We start from the raw sequence: 21,670 nt of genomic DNA on the forward strand, positions 1-21,670 counted from the left end.
AAGCTTGCGCTCAAACGTGAAAAACCTCTTCTGAAGCGAAATAATCATGTTTCTATTGCCTTGCAGTTTTACATTAAGACCATTTAACTATAAAGTTACATCAACCAAAAAGTAAAACTTCTCCAGCTAAAAAATTTATTAAAAGCTGATAGGTACCATAGATACTCGCGTATAAGTCGAAAAATTTATGCCTTAAAATTAAAAAAAAAAAAACAGGGTTGACTTATCTGCGGGCCAACACAATTGTCCATAGAATTTGGGTAATGACATTGTACACACAATTGTCCATAGAATTTGGGTAATGACATTGTACACTCAGCGCTTCACGGTGTTAAGTCACCGGTCATCTGCCGTTTCCCATGGTCTTTGAAATAATTATAAGCCAGCAACACTATTGCTAATTAGATAGTTTTTTTTCTAATTTCATTAAATAATTCTTTAAACTGTGAAATACTTGAATTTGAGTATTAGCTTTTGCAGGTTTTGGATAACAAACATACCATTAGCTGCCACATGCAACCAGATTTGGAATCAAAAGAACTAAGGCAACGCACGCTATCAATGCGATGCAAGCGCAGCCCGCGATTCAGAAAATATCTCTGCCTACCTGTTTGTCTCGTCTGACAGTAGCTGAAAAGCAGCATCAGGAGAGAGCAGCCTGAAGTAGTTCAGCAGCGGGTGATCTGTCATGTCCTACAGCAAGCCATGCTGTCTTGTGAAGTCCGGTAGCCAGTTCGGCTCCCACGGATCAATGTCTGGGTATTCCTCCCACGCAAAGCTTGCCGTAGGTGTATCGGCTGCGCGAATGCTTTCAGCTGGCAGCCGATCAGCTGGCGCGGCATCGGCTGGTGTCCGATCAGCTGATGCTGGCTTCTCACTCTCTTGCTCGATTCCTGATCACTGTCAATAAAATCCGATTCAGAAAAATCAGAGTCCGACTCAGCGATAATGTGCAAAACATCATCTGCCGAGTGTTTTCTGCACTCGCTTTGCTCCCTTGTGACATATCAACGCCATCTTGCCTTTGTTTACATTTGTTTACATTTCGCAACTCCGCACACGCAAGGATTATTTGCAGAGTCAACGAGTCTAGCATTTCTCCAAGCACAGAGGGAATGCCTGTGACATGACAGTGAGTTTTGTCGCCATTAACAGCTGAATGTCGCCGTCTATCTTTGATAGCTGTCAAGTTTTACCCTCGACTTTTATGCGGGTCTCATAACAAATTTCGTAATTTTTCGCCTTAAAAATACACTCGACTTATCTGCGAGATCGACTAATATGCGAGTATCTACGGTAACTGTTTTGTCTCGGTAGAGTAATATATATTGCTCTATTTTCCCTATTGTATTATTATGTAGCCTTAGAATGCCTAATCTCACAGATTTACCACTGTAAGGTATTATAGTATATAACTTATTCCCACCTTCCCTTCTATATCTATAACCTAAGTCAATTAGTTGTAGTAAAAAGACAAGCAGAAGTTAAGTTACACATAAAATAATGTATTACTGATAATATTCATAAATAATAACAAAATGCAAAGTACATTTGAATATTGGCAACCATACAACCTGATTAAATGGTGATATGTAGTTCAGGCGGCACACAGACTTGTAGATACTTAAATGTCTCTAGTTAAGGCATCATTGGTGCTTTCAGCCACATATCTGTTCAAAATGGCTGCTAAACTGTGCTCTTCATTGTGTTGTCTTCATCATCACAGGTTAACAAGAGAGAAATACTACTTCATCATATGTTGGTTGGTAAGAGAGAGATTGTGAGGTTAAACACATACATTTATAGATGTTCTGTCCAACCACTAGAGTCAATAGGACATCATGGTACTTAAAGGCCTCTGAGACAAGCCAATTCCAAACAGCCATACCTCAGACCAATGGAGGAATAGAACATCTTAACACCTGCCCTCAAACCGTATGTTAAAGTACACCTTAGCCTATTTGCGGGGGTAGAAATGACTTTAGCAAAGAAACACTCGGCAAACTGGTTTAAGACACATCCCCCAAATCCTGTCGTAAAATTCAAACAGACCCATTCCTAAGGGGGTGGGGGTGTAAAACACCTAAATTATATTGCTATGCCTAAATTACAAATAAAGTCATACAAAATATTCATCAAATTATATGTAAAATCTCACATCACAACACTAAATGTGTTATCGTCTATTTACCCTTTTCTTTGTCAAGTTCGTTATTGGATTGGTCTACTCCCACACCCTAAATAATAACACATACATACATAGATTCACACACACTCAGACTCTAACCACAACAGTACCCTACAAATGACACACACAGTTGGCTAACTTTTAGCACTTAAAAACCACACAAATGCTTTAGGTATAACACAACTTGTCATTCTCTCAGCACATCAAGAGACTTATTTATTATCGGCATGAACAACATACGATGTTTTAAATAGACCTCAGACCTAAATGTTACTTTTGGTCTCCAAGAAAATATTAAAACATACAAAGACTCAGTATCCTTGACTATAGGCCATTTATCAGCCAAGAAAGCCTTCTCGTACTGTCCCTAACTATTGAGTGGCGCCCTCACTCTCAGCCTTAAAACCCCGCAGCACAGAGCTAATGGCAAAATCTCCAGCTACGCCAGGTGCTCTTAGAAATCTACCTTATTACTTCAATCACTCTAGACATTAAGACAAAGCATAGAAAGATGAAAACAAGTTACTATTTATTAAAGAACAATAATAAGTAATAAAAAATAATATTGATAGTAAAGTCTGTATAAAATAGTCTTTAAAAAGCTTACTGAAAGGAATCAGTGATGTCAAGGATGAAAGTCCCAGGGCGGTGTTTGATTTAGCTATCAATGTTCATGAGAATGCTGTTAACTGACGATCGGGTGAAAACTGGTCACATGTGCCTTTGTTTTATTCTCTGACGTTGCTCTTCCGTCGTCACTGTTTCTCTTCTTCTTCTGCTGCCGTTTCTCTCAAAATGAGGCATATTTATTATAAAGTTTCATGCCATGGTTTCACAGCACATGAATGTTCCATGCACCTGATTGGCTGGCTGTCAACATGATGGATGAATTTTGCTCCCCAGGTAATAAAGTTCTTTGATATTGCCTCAGCCTTCCTTTCCCAGGCCGTAAACCCAATTGTTGTCCCAGATGTCCATCCATAAAGTAATCAATAGCCTGAGGTATCAGCTCAGGCTTCCTTTCCCAGGCTGTAAACCAAATTACCACTAAGCTATGAACAACTGTTATAAAAGGCAGGTATAAGGGAAGAGGATATGCCTTTTTATTATAATGCCTCCTACATCTGAATTCATCTTGTTGGGACTGAGCAAAATATAACGCAGAATAAGATGTAGATTTTATACACCATAACAGTAACTCTTCTCATTTTGAAAAGCTGTAACATGCTGAACTCTGTTGTGCACGACAAGGACAGAATATGTGCAATTTACAACACTGAGTAATTCAGAATTGTGTGTGACTTGATCCCTATGCCATAATTTTGTTTATAGTCTGTATAGTATCGTTCACCACTTCCTGAAATTGAGCTGGAGATGTTTGGGCACACAACACCACTTGATGAACCATACATTGAAAATACATTGTGATCTACTGTGTTCCAAATCCTTTTTATGACCCTCTCATATTTGGTGCACTATCACTTGTAACAGAAATCAAATGTTTGGTGGTATTATGCATACTACACAGAATGCCTGCCCTTGTTTATGTCATCTGTATTGCAGCATTCATCATTTGCAATAGAGAAATACAGAGATGACTGTAAATCTTATTTCCTGACTTGCTGATATTTTTTATAATATTCACAGTGGTCTCTTTGTCTGTTTAAGTTTCTTAATTATGTAATTATAACTTGTTTATCGATTTCAGATATATAAATGATATAATTAATAACCACTCCTTAACATATTCAGCATCGCTGAAGGGCTTTTCGTGTATTATAATCTGCCAAGACCCCTCAAAACTGACAGTAACTGTGCTATCGGAGGATTTTATCTAGTTGGATAGCATTACCTTAGTCTGCTCAGATTTTGCTTCACTTCAGTGAGTGCTGCTTTCCTAACATCTCCAGCTGGATACTTTTCAATGAATGATGAATGGTTTGTAGTGGAATTCTTTCAAAACTGAATTTTTATTGCTTGAATTCCCCTGGCTTACTAAGCACATGTGAAAACCAGACAAAGTAGCTTTGAATGCATATGCTTCTGTCCGTTCATCTCTTAAACACTATGCTTGTCTTTTACTTTCCCCTTTTTGTCTTTTTGAGTCCTCTGTTTTAGCTGACTTGTGACAAAGTTTATTTAGATCTGGTTTGATATAGTTTTACTGTTGGGCTACTTTCAAAAACATCTTGGCACACTTAAAAATGAGGAGTGGTACTGATTGGGCCAATCTAATCCTATAAGTTACCAATATAAAAGCACAATTCATGTTGCATCTGCCCCTTGGCTGGATGTGTGTGTCCTACCAGGCTTATCCCTTGCTTAGGTTATCAGTGGTAGCTAGGTTCAAGAGGCTCCCGGAGTAGCATGGAGCTGACCCGCACCATCAGAATTCATATCAACTTGGTGCCTACTGAATTACGTTGTCTGTTCATTTTCCTTCTAGATGATAAATGGTTCAGGACTATCAAAGCTAAGACTGAGTTTCCTTTTAGTACTTGCCCAATAAGCTGAGAGATACGTGGATTATCTTGATTGTTGGGATCATCTACACAAATTTGACGAATATGTCTAAATGTATTTTTTTTTTAATTGGTTGGTTGTGGGCTTTTGGACAAGTACTGTTGTATTTCTATTAAATGTTTATATTTTTTATAAGTTTTGTTTGTTTTTGAACTTTGCCAGTTCAAGTTGTTAGCAACTAATGTTGTTACAGAAATTCACACATTCATTTTAAAGTAGTTTGTGTTCATGAATATGTGCTTTCTCTCTAAATTGCACCAGAGAGCTACATTATATTTATTTACCCAATAACTACTGCAGTAAAGTAACTCAACAGAAGGTGGAGGTTCTACAATTCTGGAAAGGTTCTACAATTCTGGAAAGAGAAAACATAATGCAAAGCTCATTTCTTCTTTGTCAGTTGTTAAGCCTTGTATAATACTTCTTACCATCATCCCTGACAGGCAGCTGGGGAGATGCACTTGTTCCTCTACACTGTATTGCTTTCTCTATCTTTGGGGATGAAGTTGATCAGCTAGGACTCTGTTGTTTTCATCTGTTACTCGTGCATTTATTAAGCAGGTGCAGTCTCCACCACTGTGGTTCTTCTGTTATTCGAAAAGATCCTGTGCTTGTAAATTCTTTCGGTGTTTTTAAATCAGATAGGATTGTGCTACTGTTTGTTTTTCTTGTTGTTATGACATGGTAATAGTGTTTCATATTTTCTCTCCTCACTAAGAGAAAATCGCGAATAGAACCTTACTTAAAAGTCTGTCCTATTTACAATTCATTTCAAACTGTTGACCTCACAAAGCTAACTATTTCTGTTGTTTTTGGTGAAAATTATTATAAAGACTAGGGGGCTTCACCCCCTGCTCGCTTCGCTTGCCAACACCTGTGTTTGGTTTACCGGATATACAATACAATTTATTTTTTGTATAGCCCAAAATCACACAAGAAGTGCCGCAGTGGGCTTTAACAGGCCCTGCCTCTTGACATCCCTCCAGCCTTGACCCTCTAAGAAGACCAGAAAAAACTCCCAAAAAAAAACCAAAGAGGGACCCCTTTCCAGGTAGGTTGGGCGTGCAATGGGTGTCCAAAAGAAGGGGGTCAATACAATACAGTACAATACATAGAACAGAATAAATCCTCAATACAGTTTAAAAATAAAAATTCTAGAAGTACGGAGTAGAATTTCACATTAGATGATATCACATAATATGATTTGGATTTGTTTTAAGTCCTGGAGACCTCATTCATCAAGCTTCCTCCCCCATTTTGCCATTCCACATCTGAAATAGCGCTAATCCGATGAAAGGACCCCTCATTCCCATGTCCCCATTCATCAAGGATGACTTTACCTTAGGCAGGCAATCTACAATTTAAAGAGATTATTTTCTTGTGAATTGTTACATATGCATTATTTTCACTTTTACTTTAAAAACTTTTGTAAAAACAATACTTGTTTCTTTATTTCCTGCCCAGCGCATGGTTACATCTCTTTCTTCCCAAACATATAGTACTGCTCGTGTTGTGAAGGGTGTTGCGGCTGAACGTACGCTAAGGATATGTCTTTGGATCATTTGCTGTCTTTTTGCTGCTTGCTAGCTGCCTCTTCTGCCTGTCACATGTCGTTGTTTTAAGAGCCCAGAGCCCATGATGCTTGCCTGCCAAAAGCAATCCAACAACTGCTAGCTTAGAGGTCTGTTGACTTGTTTTAAATGATGGCTCACTGCCTGGTCTCGTGTGACGTTGTAAAAGCAATACCTGTCTTTTATTTCTGGCCGCGGGTGTGGCTGAATTCTTTCTTGCAGGATATATAATGCTGCTCGTGTTCGGTTGGGGTAGCTGCTGTTGTGCTGCCCTTTGATCTTTTTAAAGCTGGTACAGCCGCTGTCCTTTTTGCTACGGCCCTGGGACAATCTCTTGGCACCAATTCTCAGTTTACGGTCCCCGTGAGACGCACCGTGGCAAGTCTCCTTGGTCTTGTGGGTCTTTAAAATGTCTTTCGAGATTATCACGTATCGTAGCCTTGCATTTGCTTTCCATTCCAGGATTTTCTTTTATATAGAGAGAGATAGTTTTAGACCTGTTTACATGATAACCAGAGCCTTTTAGGATGGTCAATTCTCCTTAATGTTGACATTTCTTGTTCAGGGCAAAAAAAAGTTTTGCATGCATATTCCATCGGTCAGTTTTCTTACCTGCCCATGCTCCAGCAGTTTGCCAGTAAATTCCTGGTACATCCTACATGTCTGTAATGGGCTACTGAATAAATGTGTATGCCCTGTTATGCTGTGTGATAAGCCTCTGTCTGAGATTTACTGGGAAAACAAAACACACTACTGGTAATTTCTTCTAAGATTGCAGATCGAGAGTGGAAAGAATCTAACAAATTTGATAACTTGATCCATATACAGCATGGATTAGTTTCTAATTATGATATTGCTAGCCACTATTGGCTGTGATGGCTAAGATTAGGGTCTACTGAGTTGAAGGATAAGGAATACAAACTGATGAAAATTAAATGAATAACTAGGATTCATGTCTGCAAGCTAGGATTACATAGTATAGAAAGACCACATTTTGGTTATTAGGTTAATTGTAGATTGAAAATAATTTAAAATGGCTGTTGTATAAGTGTGTGGATTTGTGCACTAAAAGGGCCATGCAATGCCTGGTCCAGGGCAACTGTCTTGTGCTTAGTAATTCCAGTACAGCCTCTAGCATCCCTCAGCCGGGTTAAAGTGGAAGCGAAAATGTTATGTTTGTTAAACTGCGTCTGATTATTGTTCCTTCCCTTCCAGTTTTTGTTGCTGTGGGATCATGCATTGCAGTTGGAATGGGAAATTATCCAAACTGGATGTTCTTCTGTGGCTTTGTTGGCATGTTCATGTTTTACTGTGCCCACTGGCAAACATATGTTTCAGGAACATTGAGATTTGGCTTGTAAGTACTGATAAAACTATTTTAAATGTCCCAATACCTGTGTTTGTTTTTTCTACATGAAAAATGCCCAACTTCAAAAATATTGAAATTTTTTTAAACTGCTAGTTAAGTCTGAATTTCATTTTTTAGTTGATGGTAGAAGATTCTAATTCTCATATATGCTACTAATGATTTAAGCTTCCTTATTTTTTTTTTTTTTTTTTTTTTATATATATAGGAGCAACACTGCATTCTATTTTAGATTTGGCCTCGCAAGCATCTCTTAACTTGTACTTAATTTGTCCAGTTCCTTCCTCACTAATATTTCCTACTTTAGGGTAGCATTTGTAATTTTTATCCACATTGTTTTTTTAACTTGTTAATTTAAATTAGGAAAATTCAATAGTTCATGACTTAATCCCAGCAGAATTCCTTTTTGATTTATAATTTAGAAAAAGCAACCAATAACATACACAAGTGCATTTGAAAATGTGCTTGGATTCAAAATAAGAGGGTAAAGTACAAAGAAAAAGGCTATCTGAAAAATCCATGGTAACCACAACAGATAAAAGCTGATGCAATACATGTTCGGGATGGCTTATAAGTAGTTCCAACATGCCCAGTGTATCACTCTGCCATTAGTCTAGTTGATGACAAGGGCAACTGAACATGGACACTCTGCTGTGCGATTGCTGAAAAATATGATGTGGTTAGATTTCTTTAGGCACAGAGAGTGAAATGTGCTGAAACCTCTGACCATGGAAGTTTCTTTATAAAAACCCTAGTCTATTTATAACTAAAAATAAAACTGCAGAACATGTTAAGGAAGTCGGGTAAAAAGCCTCCATCATTCTGAAATACCTGCAGTATTCAACGGCTAGAAGTGGATTAAAGGTACATTAGTTGAGAATATTGGGCATTGCATAATTATGTATTTCTGTGCCTAAGCAAAATTTGCATCCATCATTACGTCAGCATCCAGTCAACCCTTTGGCCAACCCTACTGGCATTGCTGTGGAGTCAGTACACAAAACCCCAGATTTGTGGTTTATGGTATCTCTGACTCTTGTAATTTAAGCCAATATACAGTACCAGTCAAAAGTTTGGGATCACCCAGAAATGTTCGTGTTTAGATAAAAATTGATACTTTTTGTCAAGAAATAATTACATTGTTTATAGCGGTATGTATAATGGCTATTACAGCCTGAAATGACTGAGTTTGTTTGTTTTATTTATTTATAATTATTCACATATGGCTACACAGCCCAATGTTCAGAAGCACTTCGCTTAGTTTCCTAATGTTAAACTCCCTTAGTTTATTCTTAATTAGTTGTTAATTCTAATTGGTTATTAGAGAAACCTTTCTAACTGCAATAGCACCGCTGAAACCTATTATCCTGTTTACTTGTCTTACAAGGTACTGGCATTTTGAAAGTTCAGTTCTGGGTTCAGAAATTGCCAAAATAAAACCTTTCAACCCCCCAGAAAGAAGGCATGCCATGTGACAGATGGTCAAGGAACTGAAGATTTCTGTTACTGTCTTTAAAGAAGAGGGAGATCTAAATATGACCAGGCTAGGAAATTGCTTTAGAGGAGAGAGTATGTAGTGTGAAAAACAAACACCTCACTGGTCCTCACTAAGTACACACCAAGTACCAGTGTCTTCTGCAACAAAGAAAAGATGACACTGGAATCCTGAGTATAATATGCTTCCAGTCATTTTCTGTCCAGTGTCTATTTTTTTGCCCCATTTTTAACCTTTTTTGAATTATTTGCCAGTTTCACGTAACACTAAGACTAGCATCCCGAATCATCTTTTCCCTGATGATACTGGTTTTGACATGTACTCTAATTAAAGAAGACCAGTAAGGCTTTTGTTTCTCAGACTGCAGATTCTGATGTCCTTACCCTCTTATGTCGGCAATCTTGACCTTCCCTCTCTTTTTCCATACTGGTTAGATCCAGTTCACCCTCAAAACAATAATGGACACTTTCGTACAAAATCTTCAGCTCATTAGCGATCTGTTATATGGAATAGCCTTCGTTCTGCAAAAAAAAATAAAAAAAACACTGACCTGTTTCTTGAGAAAGCTGTTTCATTTTGAACCCAGAACTGAACTTTAGTGATTGCCAGTACCTTACAACACAAGTGAACAGAATAACAGGTTTCAGTGGTGCTAATACAATTAGAAAGTTTTCTGTAATAATTAATATGCATCTAAACATGACTAATGAAGGATAGGCTAAGGGAGTTTACCATTAGAACCCTAAAGGAATTGCTGCTGGATTGGGGCTTTGCAGCTATATCTGAATAATGAACTCCGCACTAGTCATTTGAAACAGTAATGGACATCATAACACAATTAATGCCTTGAGTATATTTTTAAATCAGTTTTATAGTACCTAGTTAAAGTTATGAATTTCTATTAAGCATAAATTTCTGGGTGGCCCCAAACTATGATTGATTTGCCCTTATGTTGATTATGTAATTAAAATAGAGTCAAGTCGGTTTTCTTATGCACTTCAGAACAGGTAATTGACCAGATGCTAAGCATGTTTGGGCATAGCCAGAGCATGGGTGGGAGACCACCTAAGAAAAACTTGGTTTGTTGCAGGAAGAGTTTTTAAGACCAGCAGCAGCGCTTACCATGTGGTTTGAGTGTGAAATCCAATGCTCCAGTGCAGTGATGAGGACACTTCTGCAAAAATTGCACCATACTTCAGATGAAATGTAAAACCAAGGTCCTACTTTCTTTGGTCATAAAAGATCCTTGGGCATCTTTCGTGAAAAGTAGGATGTTTTCCAGTGTCCTGGCTGAGGTTGTTCAGGTCATTCTGGCCTCCTATTCATCTCATCTCTAATTTGCTAACTATCTCTCACCTCTTCACCACCTAATAACTAGTATGGTGAGCATACTAGCTCAAAAATAGCTGCCGTCCCATCATCCTGGTGAATATGCTGCACATTGGTTTCTCCTCCCCTCTATATCAAAAATAAGTTTCTTGAAAAAGTGCTATATAAATGCAATGTTGTTAAATCTTCAAATTTAATACCCCCCAGAGAAAAGCGCTATATAAATGTAATAAATAATTATTATTATTAAGTCCAGTAGACCGGTACTCTTTCTTTCAGCAGTTGTTATATGTGCAAATCAAACTGGCAAGCTTTTAAAAATTAAAATTAAATAAGTAAAGCAGGATAAGTCAGTGTCCAGCATACTCCTCATTGTATAACAATAGCAATGTTTATAAAACAATGCAAAGTTGATGCAGATATATATTTTAATTATGTATGCATCTTTTAAGTTATTTATATGTGCATGGATTATTTGTTCATTAATCCCTTAAACATTTTTTGCATCTTGTAACTAAAATAACCATCAGATGTCTTAGTGTGTGTGTAGATATACTATAGAGAGATATTTTTTCTTTTCAGTCAGATTTTTTTTTTTTCTAGGAAAATCTAATATTTAAACTTTCCTAAAAACATTTCCAACATCTATCAGTACAGTATGTATCAGTGATCAGCCATCTTTGCTGCCCACATATTACTTTAGTTATCTATCTAAAAAATCCACATCGATTTATAAATGTGATGCTAACCTATATGTATATTTTTAATTTCTGAGAAAAGTATGAAAATGTTTGTGAGGCAACAGAGCAGGTAAAATCGTAAGAACACTTAATATTCTATTTTTCAAAAAAAATGGTACATTTAGAAAGATTTTAACCATCTAGACTTTTTAGTTCACTGTTTTGAACAGAAATCGGGGTAATGATGATATTAAAGTAAAATGTCATGTAAACATTCTTATTACTGTTTGTGGATCACATGGGCATTACACTATCAGATAAAAGTGTTGGTAGGAATTGTCGATAAAAATGCCTGTATCTAATCAGAAATATTTCCTTCAAGATGAACAATTCCTGAGTGGAGAGAATTTGCAAACAAATTAACATCAAAATGAAACTAGTTAAAACAGTTGTAATGCGATATTGAATATATGACTGATACTCTGAAATTTGGACTTTTGTGTGTGGATTTTACACATTTTAATAATATTAGAAATCTTTATTAAAAAAAAAAAAAAAAAAAAAAAAAAAGTCAATTTAAACATTTAATATTTGGGCACATAGTTACCATAGCTGTGTTTGCGTACTTCCTGGTCTGTACTTCTTTCTCTCTGGTCACCTAACAATGTGATTTTAGTGGATTTAGGTATATCTGACCAATTTATCCTTCACATTTAACAAAGAGCTTGTTTGAGAATGTTCTTTTGAAAATCAAAAGCACAAATATGCTGCAGTTGTTGTGTTCATGCCACAATACTCACAGGTGCATAGTAGTTGGCCATGGTTTCTTATAAGAATAATCATTTGGCAGCTTGTCTTTTTCATTATTACTTTCTGTTACACTGTCCTTCATTGTAAATTTTAGTTGCTGGAATAAATCAAACTGATTTTGGCTGTGATATTTGTCTTTTCTCTCCCTTTCAGAGCTTTGTACATGGGAACCCCCCATTTTACTTAATTTAATGCAAACCGTATTCAGTGAGTCAGACTCTTTGCTGCATTTGGATTTTTGTTGGATAGACGCAGCTTTTTTTTGTTTTTTTTTTTTTTAGTCAGTTCTACACTAATAAAAATAATTCATTTGTACTTATTTTACTTGCTGCATATATTGGTTGGTTGTATTGTTTTTCATTTACAAAATCATGTTTTTTTTTCTTTTGTAGAGTTGATGTCACCGAAGTCCAAGTTGCCATCACGATAATGTATGTGATGACCGCCTTTGGAGGAATTGGTTTGTGGGAATACAGGGTAATATGTTAATTAAAAATATAATATTTGTACTTAAGGTTTGAAATCTTGACTTGATTTTATGCTGAATAATTGGAGTTTGAAGTGAACTTTTTGTGTCCTTGCAAACTTAGTACGTTTTAAGCATATGAATGCTATGCTGTGCATATTTCAGGCATTTCAAGATTTTGCTACAAGCTTACGTGACCTCTGCTGAAATGAGTTCACTGAGATAGAATGAAAATTATTTAATCCATTTACTTAATGATAATATCTTTCTATTAATTCTTTTTTCATTGCCATTTTTTTTTTCTCCTGGAAGGTTAGAATTACAAAGATTAATGTGTTTCTTTATTACAGTTCATATTTATGACAGTTGTAGATGCCCTACTAGAACTGCCACTATCGCACTGTGTACTTGGTCAGCTAAATATGAAAGGTCTACCGTTATTTGCTACTGTATTGGTATCTTGTTTACCTTATGAAGCATCTTGTAAGGGGATGTGAATTTATTTTTTCTTTTTTATATGGTTCTGATAAAGAACAATGCAAACATGCACCAGTTAAGCTCTTTATATAAAATTAAATATTGATTGAATTCAAGCTATTTGATGTGACACACCCATATTTCTTTTCAGAAAGTACAAAGTAAACCAAAACACACACAACAAAAAAATCTCTTCTACTTTCTGCATCCATCTTTTCCCGTGTTTGAGTGAGATGGGTCGTACATTTTTCCCACTTTACCAGTAGTATGAAAAAGCACTGTCCCCTTTGCCTTCTGTTCCTGTCTTTAACAAACATGGCCTCCAGCTCTCATCAGTGAGCCCTCACCCAATCTCTACTTCCAGATCAAGGCTTCTTTGTTTGACTGACCCAAGGTTATTTTAAAACCCCTCTCCAAGTTTAATTCTAGCCAAATCCCTGAGTAATTACAAAGGTTAGTTTTGTCTGCATTTTGGAGCCTTGTGTAGCTGCTAAAGATTTGGACTTCTATGTCCACTGCACTTTCCTTTAAAGAGAGCAACAAGATCCATTTTATCTAAGTTAGCAATGGTATCCTATCCTCTTGCTACTGTCTGACTCTTTACTTGTGGTGGTCCCTGGGACTTCCCTTTTCTTCTGGCCAGTGCCTTTTATCCTTTGCTCTTTCTTGTCAAGCTCCTTCCTAATTGGGAAAAGCTGAACTATGAAATATCATTCTTCAGTGTATTCATTTTCTGTACATGCCTTTTCCCGGTTTGGGTTTTAGGAGCTATGAATAGTGGTTCTAAATATTCTCCTTTTATAATTAGCATACATTTTGTGCTATACTTATCCTACACTTTTTTTTTTTCCTTTCAGTTCCCTTTTTTTGAAATGCAAATTGTGTTCACATAGTCTGCATTAATTTGTCAATTTTAAGCGAGCATGTGACTCTTCAGCATGCATCTTGTCTCCTGTCCTGCTTGTAAGTGCCATCCATGGAATAGTAACATGCAGAGACCTGGGGCCTCATGCATAATGCCGTGCATAGAATTCACACTATAACGTGGCATACGGACAGAAGCGGAAATGTTCGTACGTACAAAAAAATCCAGATGCATAAATCTGTGCATTTGCCAACTTCCACCTTCTTCTGCTACATAAATCCCGGTCAGCGTGAAAAGTAATGCATGTGCACATGCCTGCTGTAACGCTCCAACTCCTCCCAGAATTAACGCCTCTTTGAATATGCAAATCAATATAAATAGCCCTTAAGCCCCGCCTTCTGTGAAAAGATAATGGCAAAAGCGCTGGGGGAAAATAGAAGAATTTCAGCGAATACCAAGTGGAGGCAAGGAAAAACTTGCTATTTAGTGGTTTAAACAGTGATATAATCAACAAAAGGAAGTTGATCGAGAGACAGTGTTGGAGAAACACGAAAGTTCATGTTCACAAAGTCGCACAGTGCCCGAAATAAAAAAAAAGCGGTCAGATATCAAAGTTGCTGTGAAAAGGCGAGTCGTAGCCCACTGTCTGAGTGTCATATCAAAGCTTATTAGGGTACAGAGAAAAAAAAAAAAATATGGACACGGTGAGAAAAAAGCTTGAAATGCCAACTTTGATCTCAAAATTTCCACTTCAATCACGTAGTTTATTTTGTCATTAAAGTAGAACATCATAAACTTCATCTTTAAATCGTTTAGATAGATAGATAGATTCTTTATTAATCCCAAGGGGAAATTCACAAGTTTAATTTACTAGTTTCTCAAATACCATCGTAACTAAAGTAGCATGTTAAATGTTTTGTTTTGTATGTGTTCTTCTATGTGCTCTGTGTGTGAATCACTACATGCTTCTTAAATGGGCTTTCTCTTCCTCCGACAGGACACAGAATCCATCACATTTGTGATATTACAGCTCTCTGAATAATTAAAATACTGAGATGTACACTTGATATCATTTTCATGATGATAGGAATTAAAGCATGTTATTAAACATGGGAACACGGTGGCACAGTGATAGTGACGAGCAGGCGCCTCGTTCACAGATTGTTCCTGCCTCCTGCAAGATGCTTACTGCGCCGTGCGCGACCTTCGATTAAATAATTTACTGCAGCAGTACTGTCTCCCTCAAACGTACTAACCCCCAATTCCTGTCCTTCCTTTTCTTTCTCCAAGTAACCAATCGCCACACAATCAGCACTGTAATAGATGTTAAGCCATCTGTAAGCTTAGAACGCCGATTCTTCAGAACTTTTAAGGAACATTGAAATATCTTCGTAGTACATGTTTAATTATTCTATCCATCTATCTTTCCAGTGTCGCGCCAGCCCCAGGAGGAATACAGCGCGAGGCAGGAATAATCGGGTCACCAGCTCGCCGCTAGCGCTGCGACACCGTGTCCTCACATGTTTAATTATTAACAATATAGATTATTTAAATGACGTTAACATTTTATCTGCAAAATGTAATAGACATTTTGCTGCATTTCATCTTAAAAATGATATCGTCATCATATGTAAATACACACTTTATGAAGTGGCGCAGGTTGTGCAATGTTATAACTATCGCAAGTTTACAGTGAGGTAATTGTACTTGTAAGTACAAACAGTTCTATAAGGAGCACTTGATGGATTGATTGAGTGCGTTTATAGTTCTTGGGATGAAACCGTTTCCGAACCGCGAGGTCCATACAGGAAAGGCTCTGAAGCGTTTGTCGGATGAGAGCAGTTCAAATAGCGAATGGCTGAGGCAGTGTGTGCTTGATTCTGTGTACCGATTTTAATTCTCTTTCCGATCAGCTGCTCCGAGTGGTGCAGTGAGAGTAATATGGAAAAAGATGATCCGCTGTGGCAACCCCTAACGGGAGCAGCTGAAAGTAGAAGAAGGTGCAGTGAGAGGAACAACGCTAAAGCAGCTATGGTATTTGGAATCGTTTGGCCATTCCATGGACCATTATATTGTTATAGGTTAATTACAATCGGATGGCTTAAACTAATAAACAATATGCGGTTAATTTCAGTGTGTTTATAAAGCCGCGTCAGGGATGTGGATCTAAAAAAGAAAGGGATATCACACTGGAGCAAAAGCACTGCTTTGACGCTGGGTGCCGCCAGTTTGCAAAACCGAGCGTAGAACTTGCGTATGCCAGGGTATGAGCTACCGCAAAAATGTCCATGGCTTTACGGCAAGTTTAGGTTTTATACCTCATGATTTGAGCATGGAAACTGGCTTACGTAACATTTTTGTGGATACGCACCGTTTTATACGTGAGGCCCCTGGAGAGTATCCACTTTAGGGTGCTGAGGGCTGATTTTCAACTTTTGGGTTTACTGTGACTTCTGGCACAGAATAGGAGATGTCCCACATGGAGAAGTGCCTCACATTCTAGCTCACAAGTGAGGGTAAAGGTGGATGTCAGATTCACCAATAAATAGGTGGTGTGGTAGCAGATTTTCAAATTTGTTTTGGACAGTGCTGTCTAAATTGGAGGTAAGTCTTTGGACTTTTGAGTTACTGGCCAATATGCAAACCCATTCGTACCGGTAGTCATAGGTCTAGTCTGTGAGTAGAAGGATAAGGCTGCACAGAGGTGGCAGAAACACTTAATGATTAGGTGAAGTGCTTATCAATAGAGAAGGATCTTGAAGTAGAACCCCCTATTCCACTTAATAGAAATGAGCCAGTTAAAATTGTATGGAAATATATAACAATGATTCTTCATGGGTGCTGTCCAGGGATGACTTACTATGTACAGTCCACTAGAAGACCTGGGGGGCAAGCCCAGGACACGTTGAAAAAATTCAAACATAGAATAAACTGAACTTTAAGTCTGTATTTCGCTGCAACCACCCCAACCTGGAAACAAGACTGAGTCAGAAGTAAAGCTTAATCCTGCTTGCATAAGGCTGGCATCACACGGCACAACTTTCAGTCAAAGAGCATGTCTCAGTTAACAACTGCAGTTGATGAATGTCCGATTTACATGATTAGATAATTGCAGGGAATGATGGGTTACATGAGTTCCTCACTACTTCTCAGTACAGCTTCAAATTTTTTATTGTGCTGCAAAAAAATCAAGTGTTTAACAAAGTTTTGGCAGCCAATCAGAATGGAATGTCTTTCTTTTCCGTACTTTATTGTAGTATTAAAACATAAAGATGTAGAACAGACCATTTTACATGGGCTTCAAAGTACCATCCTTCTCTGCTGGTACACTGCCTGTGTTCTTCACACTGCCTCAATTTTTCTTTATTTTTCTCCTTTTCTCTGTTATCTTGTAGATTTTATTTGGGTCTTCTCTGTTTACATTGTACTTAGTCATGAGTGCTCATCAGTTGTTAATTCTAACACACAGGATTCCATTATTACAAATTTGTGACAAAATCGAAGCAGTTTTATTGTCTACTAGCAAAATACCCGCGCTTCGCAGCGGAGAAGTAGTGTGTTAAAGAGGTTATGAAAAAAAAGGAAACATTTTAAAAATAACGTAACATGATTGTCAATGTAATTGTGTTGTCATTGTTATAACTGTTGCTGTCTTTTATATTTATATATATATATATATATATATAATATACACACACACATAAACATTTATATACATATACATATATATACATATCTACATATACACATCTACATATATATACACACATACATAAACACACACATAAGACTTACTGACTGAAACGGGCTTTCATTGACAATCATGTTACGTTATTTTTAAAATGTTTCCTTTTTTTTTTTCATAACCTCTTTAACACAGTACTTCTCCGCTGCGAAGCGCGGGTATTTTGCTAGTATATATATATATATATATATATATATATACACACATACATGCAGTTTTAATAACACAGAAATCAATATAAACATTAACATCATTATCATATGAGAATATGAAGTAATATATAAGAAGCAGATTTCATATAAATATAAATTATTAAACAGTAAAATCTTCTTCTGTAATTTGCTACCGTGGCAATTTGTGTGTCTGTCCAGGATTTTAAATGACCTGTAGGTCGCAAACCGTTTCACCTATACACTTGAAATGTGGTACACATATAGTACGTCACGTCTACTATCCGCTTTATGGGTGATGATCGTTTTAGTCTTTTTATCTTTATTTTATTTTATTGTAGAATGAACTCCTATCTGCGCACAGCAGGGCAGCCGTGGGCGGATGCGTATGGTGTATTCACTCCATGTTATCGTGCATTGCGCTGTCAGTGGTATTTTGATAAAAGAATTTGAACAACATATAAGAAGCGTATAAATTATTAAACAGTAAAACATTAACATTTAAGAAGTAAAGTTACATTAAGTACTACTGCAGTGCCTTTGGGTATACCTCATTTTTTGTTTGCCCATTACATGCTTAAATGTATACATTTGTTGGTGCACCTACCCGAGAACACGCGACATATAACCGAGCGTGGGAGAAGCATGGATTTTAAACACGCGTTGAGTTGATCTGCTGGTCTCCCTTGTGGAATAACTGTTAATGTTTGACTAAAATGTACAGCGAGTAAAACGACATTACCTCCTATGTTTTTTTTTTACGATCTCTGAGATCTTGCTTTTTTCGGTTCAAGGCTTCATAAGCTGTTTTATGTTGTATGGTGTACTTATCCCAAACCATCATCTTTGAATGTTGCAAGACTTTCGCCTTGTATGTAGATCGGGGTAATCACATTCATTGCATTCCTAGTCTGAATCACAATGTGATTGTATGGGTGGTTACCTGGCACTGTAGGGTTGCCACCCGTCCTTTAAAATACGGAATGGTGCCGCGTTTGAGAATGAAATTGCGCGTCCCGTTTTGAATCAATACTGGACGGGATTTATCCCGTATTTTTTTTATAATTTTTTTTTTAAAGCAGCGTCTCATGCAAATCATCCCACACGCATTTTATGAAGATGCCTCCTTTCCTACTTTTGATTGGGTAATACTTGATGTCATCGTTACTTTGATTGGTCTTTTTAACTGTCCAGTGAGGAGGGCGTGTCTTTTAAGTACAGTCTGCAAAGTGTTGGCACTGAGATGTGGCGTCAGCGCCAGAGTTGAAGCCCCTAACGTTGCGGTCAGCAAGTCGGCTAACATCCGCCATGTGCCGTCTTTCAGTTGCGAGAAGCAGATCATAGAATGGTTGAAACTGTTGCCCCTAACGTTGCGCCATGGCGTGTGGTTCGTTTATACCTCGTGTCTTCTCATGAAAGTTTTATCTCGCGAATATGTTATTGCAATCCGCAGCGGGAGCGTTTCTATAAACTTAATTTAAACTTACGTTTTACACCGTGCTTTGTTTCCCTTATGAACATGCTTGTATGCTTCACTCGCTCCGTTCTCAATTGTTTAATTAATTTTTTGCTGTTCGCTGTTTGGGCTCTTCCTCCATTTCCCCCTACTTCGTTGTTTTATCTCGCGAATATGTTATTGCAATCCTTAACGGGAGCGTTTCAATAAACTGATTGAAAATAGTTTTGCATTTACCTTTTTAGTAAAAGGCGAGCTTTTAAGCCTGAGAAATCACCCCGTAAATGCACACGTTTAATTGCACATGTGTTAATATGTATGGTTACACAGTATTAAAAGACAGTGAACAACGTCAGTTACCTTTGTTCCCGCGTTTGATAAAAGGTGAGCTTTTAAGCCTGAGAAATCACCCCGTAAATGCACACGTTTAATTGCACATGTGTTAATATGTATGCTTACACAGTATTAAAAGACAGTCAAAAATTAACGTCATTTACCTTCGTTCCCGCGTGTGACTCGTGCTGTAAATCTCTTCCTTGTTTTTAGTTCACGTGATTACGTAGGAGGCGTGATGACGCGATACGTGACTCCGCCTCCTCCATTACAGTGTATGGACAAAAAATATGTTCCAGTTATGACCATTACGCTTTGAATTTCGAAATGAAACCTGCCTAACTTTTGTAAGTAAGCTGTAAGGAATGAGCCTGCCAAATTTCAGCCTTCCACCTACACGGGAAGTTGGAGAATTAGTGATGAGTCAGTCAGTGAGTGAGTCAGTCAGTCAGTCAGTGAGGGCTTTGCCTTTTATTATTATAGATTCACAATGCAGTAAATATGCCTGAGTCACTGGGGATGTCGCACTACATGACTGTTCATCAGGAGTACGCGCCTCAACTATTCATAATTCACTAAGATTATGTAAAAGCTGTGAATGAACATTGCGACAAAAGTTCTGTATTGTGACGGGGACTTAGCCATTTTGAATGCAGGGAATTTACCTAAGGAATGTCCATCTGTATTTGCTTCTGGAATCACCAAGATGTTTTCATTCTAAGTAATAAACTGCTAAAATAAAATTTAAAGGAACACTTTCAAAACACATCAGATCTCATTGGGGGGGAAAAAATTATGCTGGATATCTATGCTGATATAGACTGGGTAATGTGTTAGGAATGAAAGGATGCCACATCATTTGATGAAAATTATCAACTTATAGAGGGCTGAATTCAAAGACACCCCGAAAATCAAAGTGAAAAAATGTTGCAGCAGGCTAGTCCATTTTGCTGAAATTTCCATTGCAGCAACTCAAAATCGTACTTGGCAGTTTGTATGGTCTCCGTATGCTTGTATGCATGCCTGACAACGTTGGGGCATGCTCCTAATGAGACAACAGATGGTGTCCTGGGGGAATCTCCTCCCAGATCTGGACTAGTGCATCACTGAGCTCCTGGATAGTCCGAGGTGCAACCTGGTGGCGTTGGATGGACCGAAACAACAATGTCCCAGAGGTGTTCTATTGGATTTATGTTAGGCAAGCATGGGGGGCCAGTCAATGGTATCAATTCCTTCATCCTCCAGGAACTGCCTGCATATTCTCTCCACATGAGGCTGGGCATTGTCGTGCACCAGGAGGAACCCAGGACCCACTGCACCAGCATAGGGTCTGACAATGGGTCCAAGGATTTCATTCTGACACCTAATGGCAGTCAAGGTGCCAGTCAAGGTGCTATTGTCTAGGCTGTAGAGGTCTGTGCATTCCTTCATGGATATGCCTCCCTAGACCATCACTGACCCACCACCAAACCAGTCATGCTGAACAATGTTGCAGGCGGCATAACGTTCTCCATGGCTTCTCCAGATCCTTTCACATCTGTCACATTTGCTCAGGGTGAACCTGCGCTCATCTGTGAAAAGCACAGTGTGCTGGTGGTGAACCTGCCAATTCTGAATTCTCTGGCAAATGCCAATCGAGCTCCATGGTGCTGGGCAGTGAGCGCAGGGCCCACTAGAGGACGTAGAGCCTTCAAGCCACCCTCATGAAGTTTGTATCTGATTGTTTGGTCAGAGACATTCACACCAGTGACCTGCTGGAGGTAATTTTCTAGGGCTCTGGCAGTGCTCATCCTGTTCTTGCTCTCACAAAGGAGCAGATACCAGTCCTGCTTATGGGTTAAGGACCTTCTACGGCCCGGTCCAGCTCTCCTAGAGTAACTGCCTGTCTCCTGGAATGTCCTCCATGCCTTTGAGACGGTGCTGGGAGACACAGCAAACCTTCTGGCAAAGGCACATATTGATGTGCCATCCTGGAGAAGTTGGACTAACTGTGCAACCTCTGTATGGTCCAGGTATCACCTCATGCTACCAGTAGCCAAATGCAAAACTAGTGAAAAAAACAAAGGATGCGGAGGGGAAAATGTCAGTGGCTTCCACCTGTTAAACCATTCCTGTTTTGAGGGTTGTCTCATTGTTGCCCCTCTAGTACACCTGTTGTTAATTTCATTAACGCCAAAGCAGCTGAAACTGATTAAC

General features: G+C 38.1%; 1 protein-coding gene across 1 annotated transcript in view; it reads left to right on the top strand.

Annotated features, from left to right (window-relative positions):
* Positions 1-21,670, top strand: part of chpt1 (choline phosphotransferase 1) — a 74,065-nt gene that overhangs the window by 37,401 nt on the left and 14,994 nt on the right. The window contains exons 3-4 of the mRNA XM_028816431.2: positions 7,498-7,639; positions 12,355-12,439. Of these exons, the coding sequence (XP_028672264.1) occupies positions 7,498-7,639; positions 12,355-12,439 (227 nt within the window). The remainder of the gene's footprint in view (positions 1-7,497; positions 7,640-12,354; positions 12,440-21,670) is intronic.

Source organism: Erpetoichthys calabaricus, chromosome 1, assembly GCF_900747795.2.
Source record: "Erpetoichthys calabaricus chromosome 1, fErpCal1.3, whole genome shotgun sequence".
Classification (NCBI taxonomy): domain Eukaryota; kingdom Metazoa; phylum Chordata; class Cladistia; order Polypteriformes; family Polypteridae; genus Erpetoichthys; species Erpetoichthys calabaricus.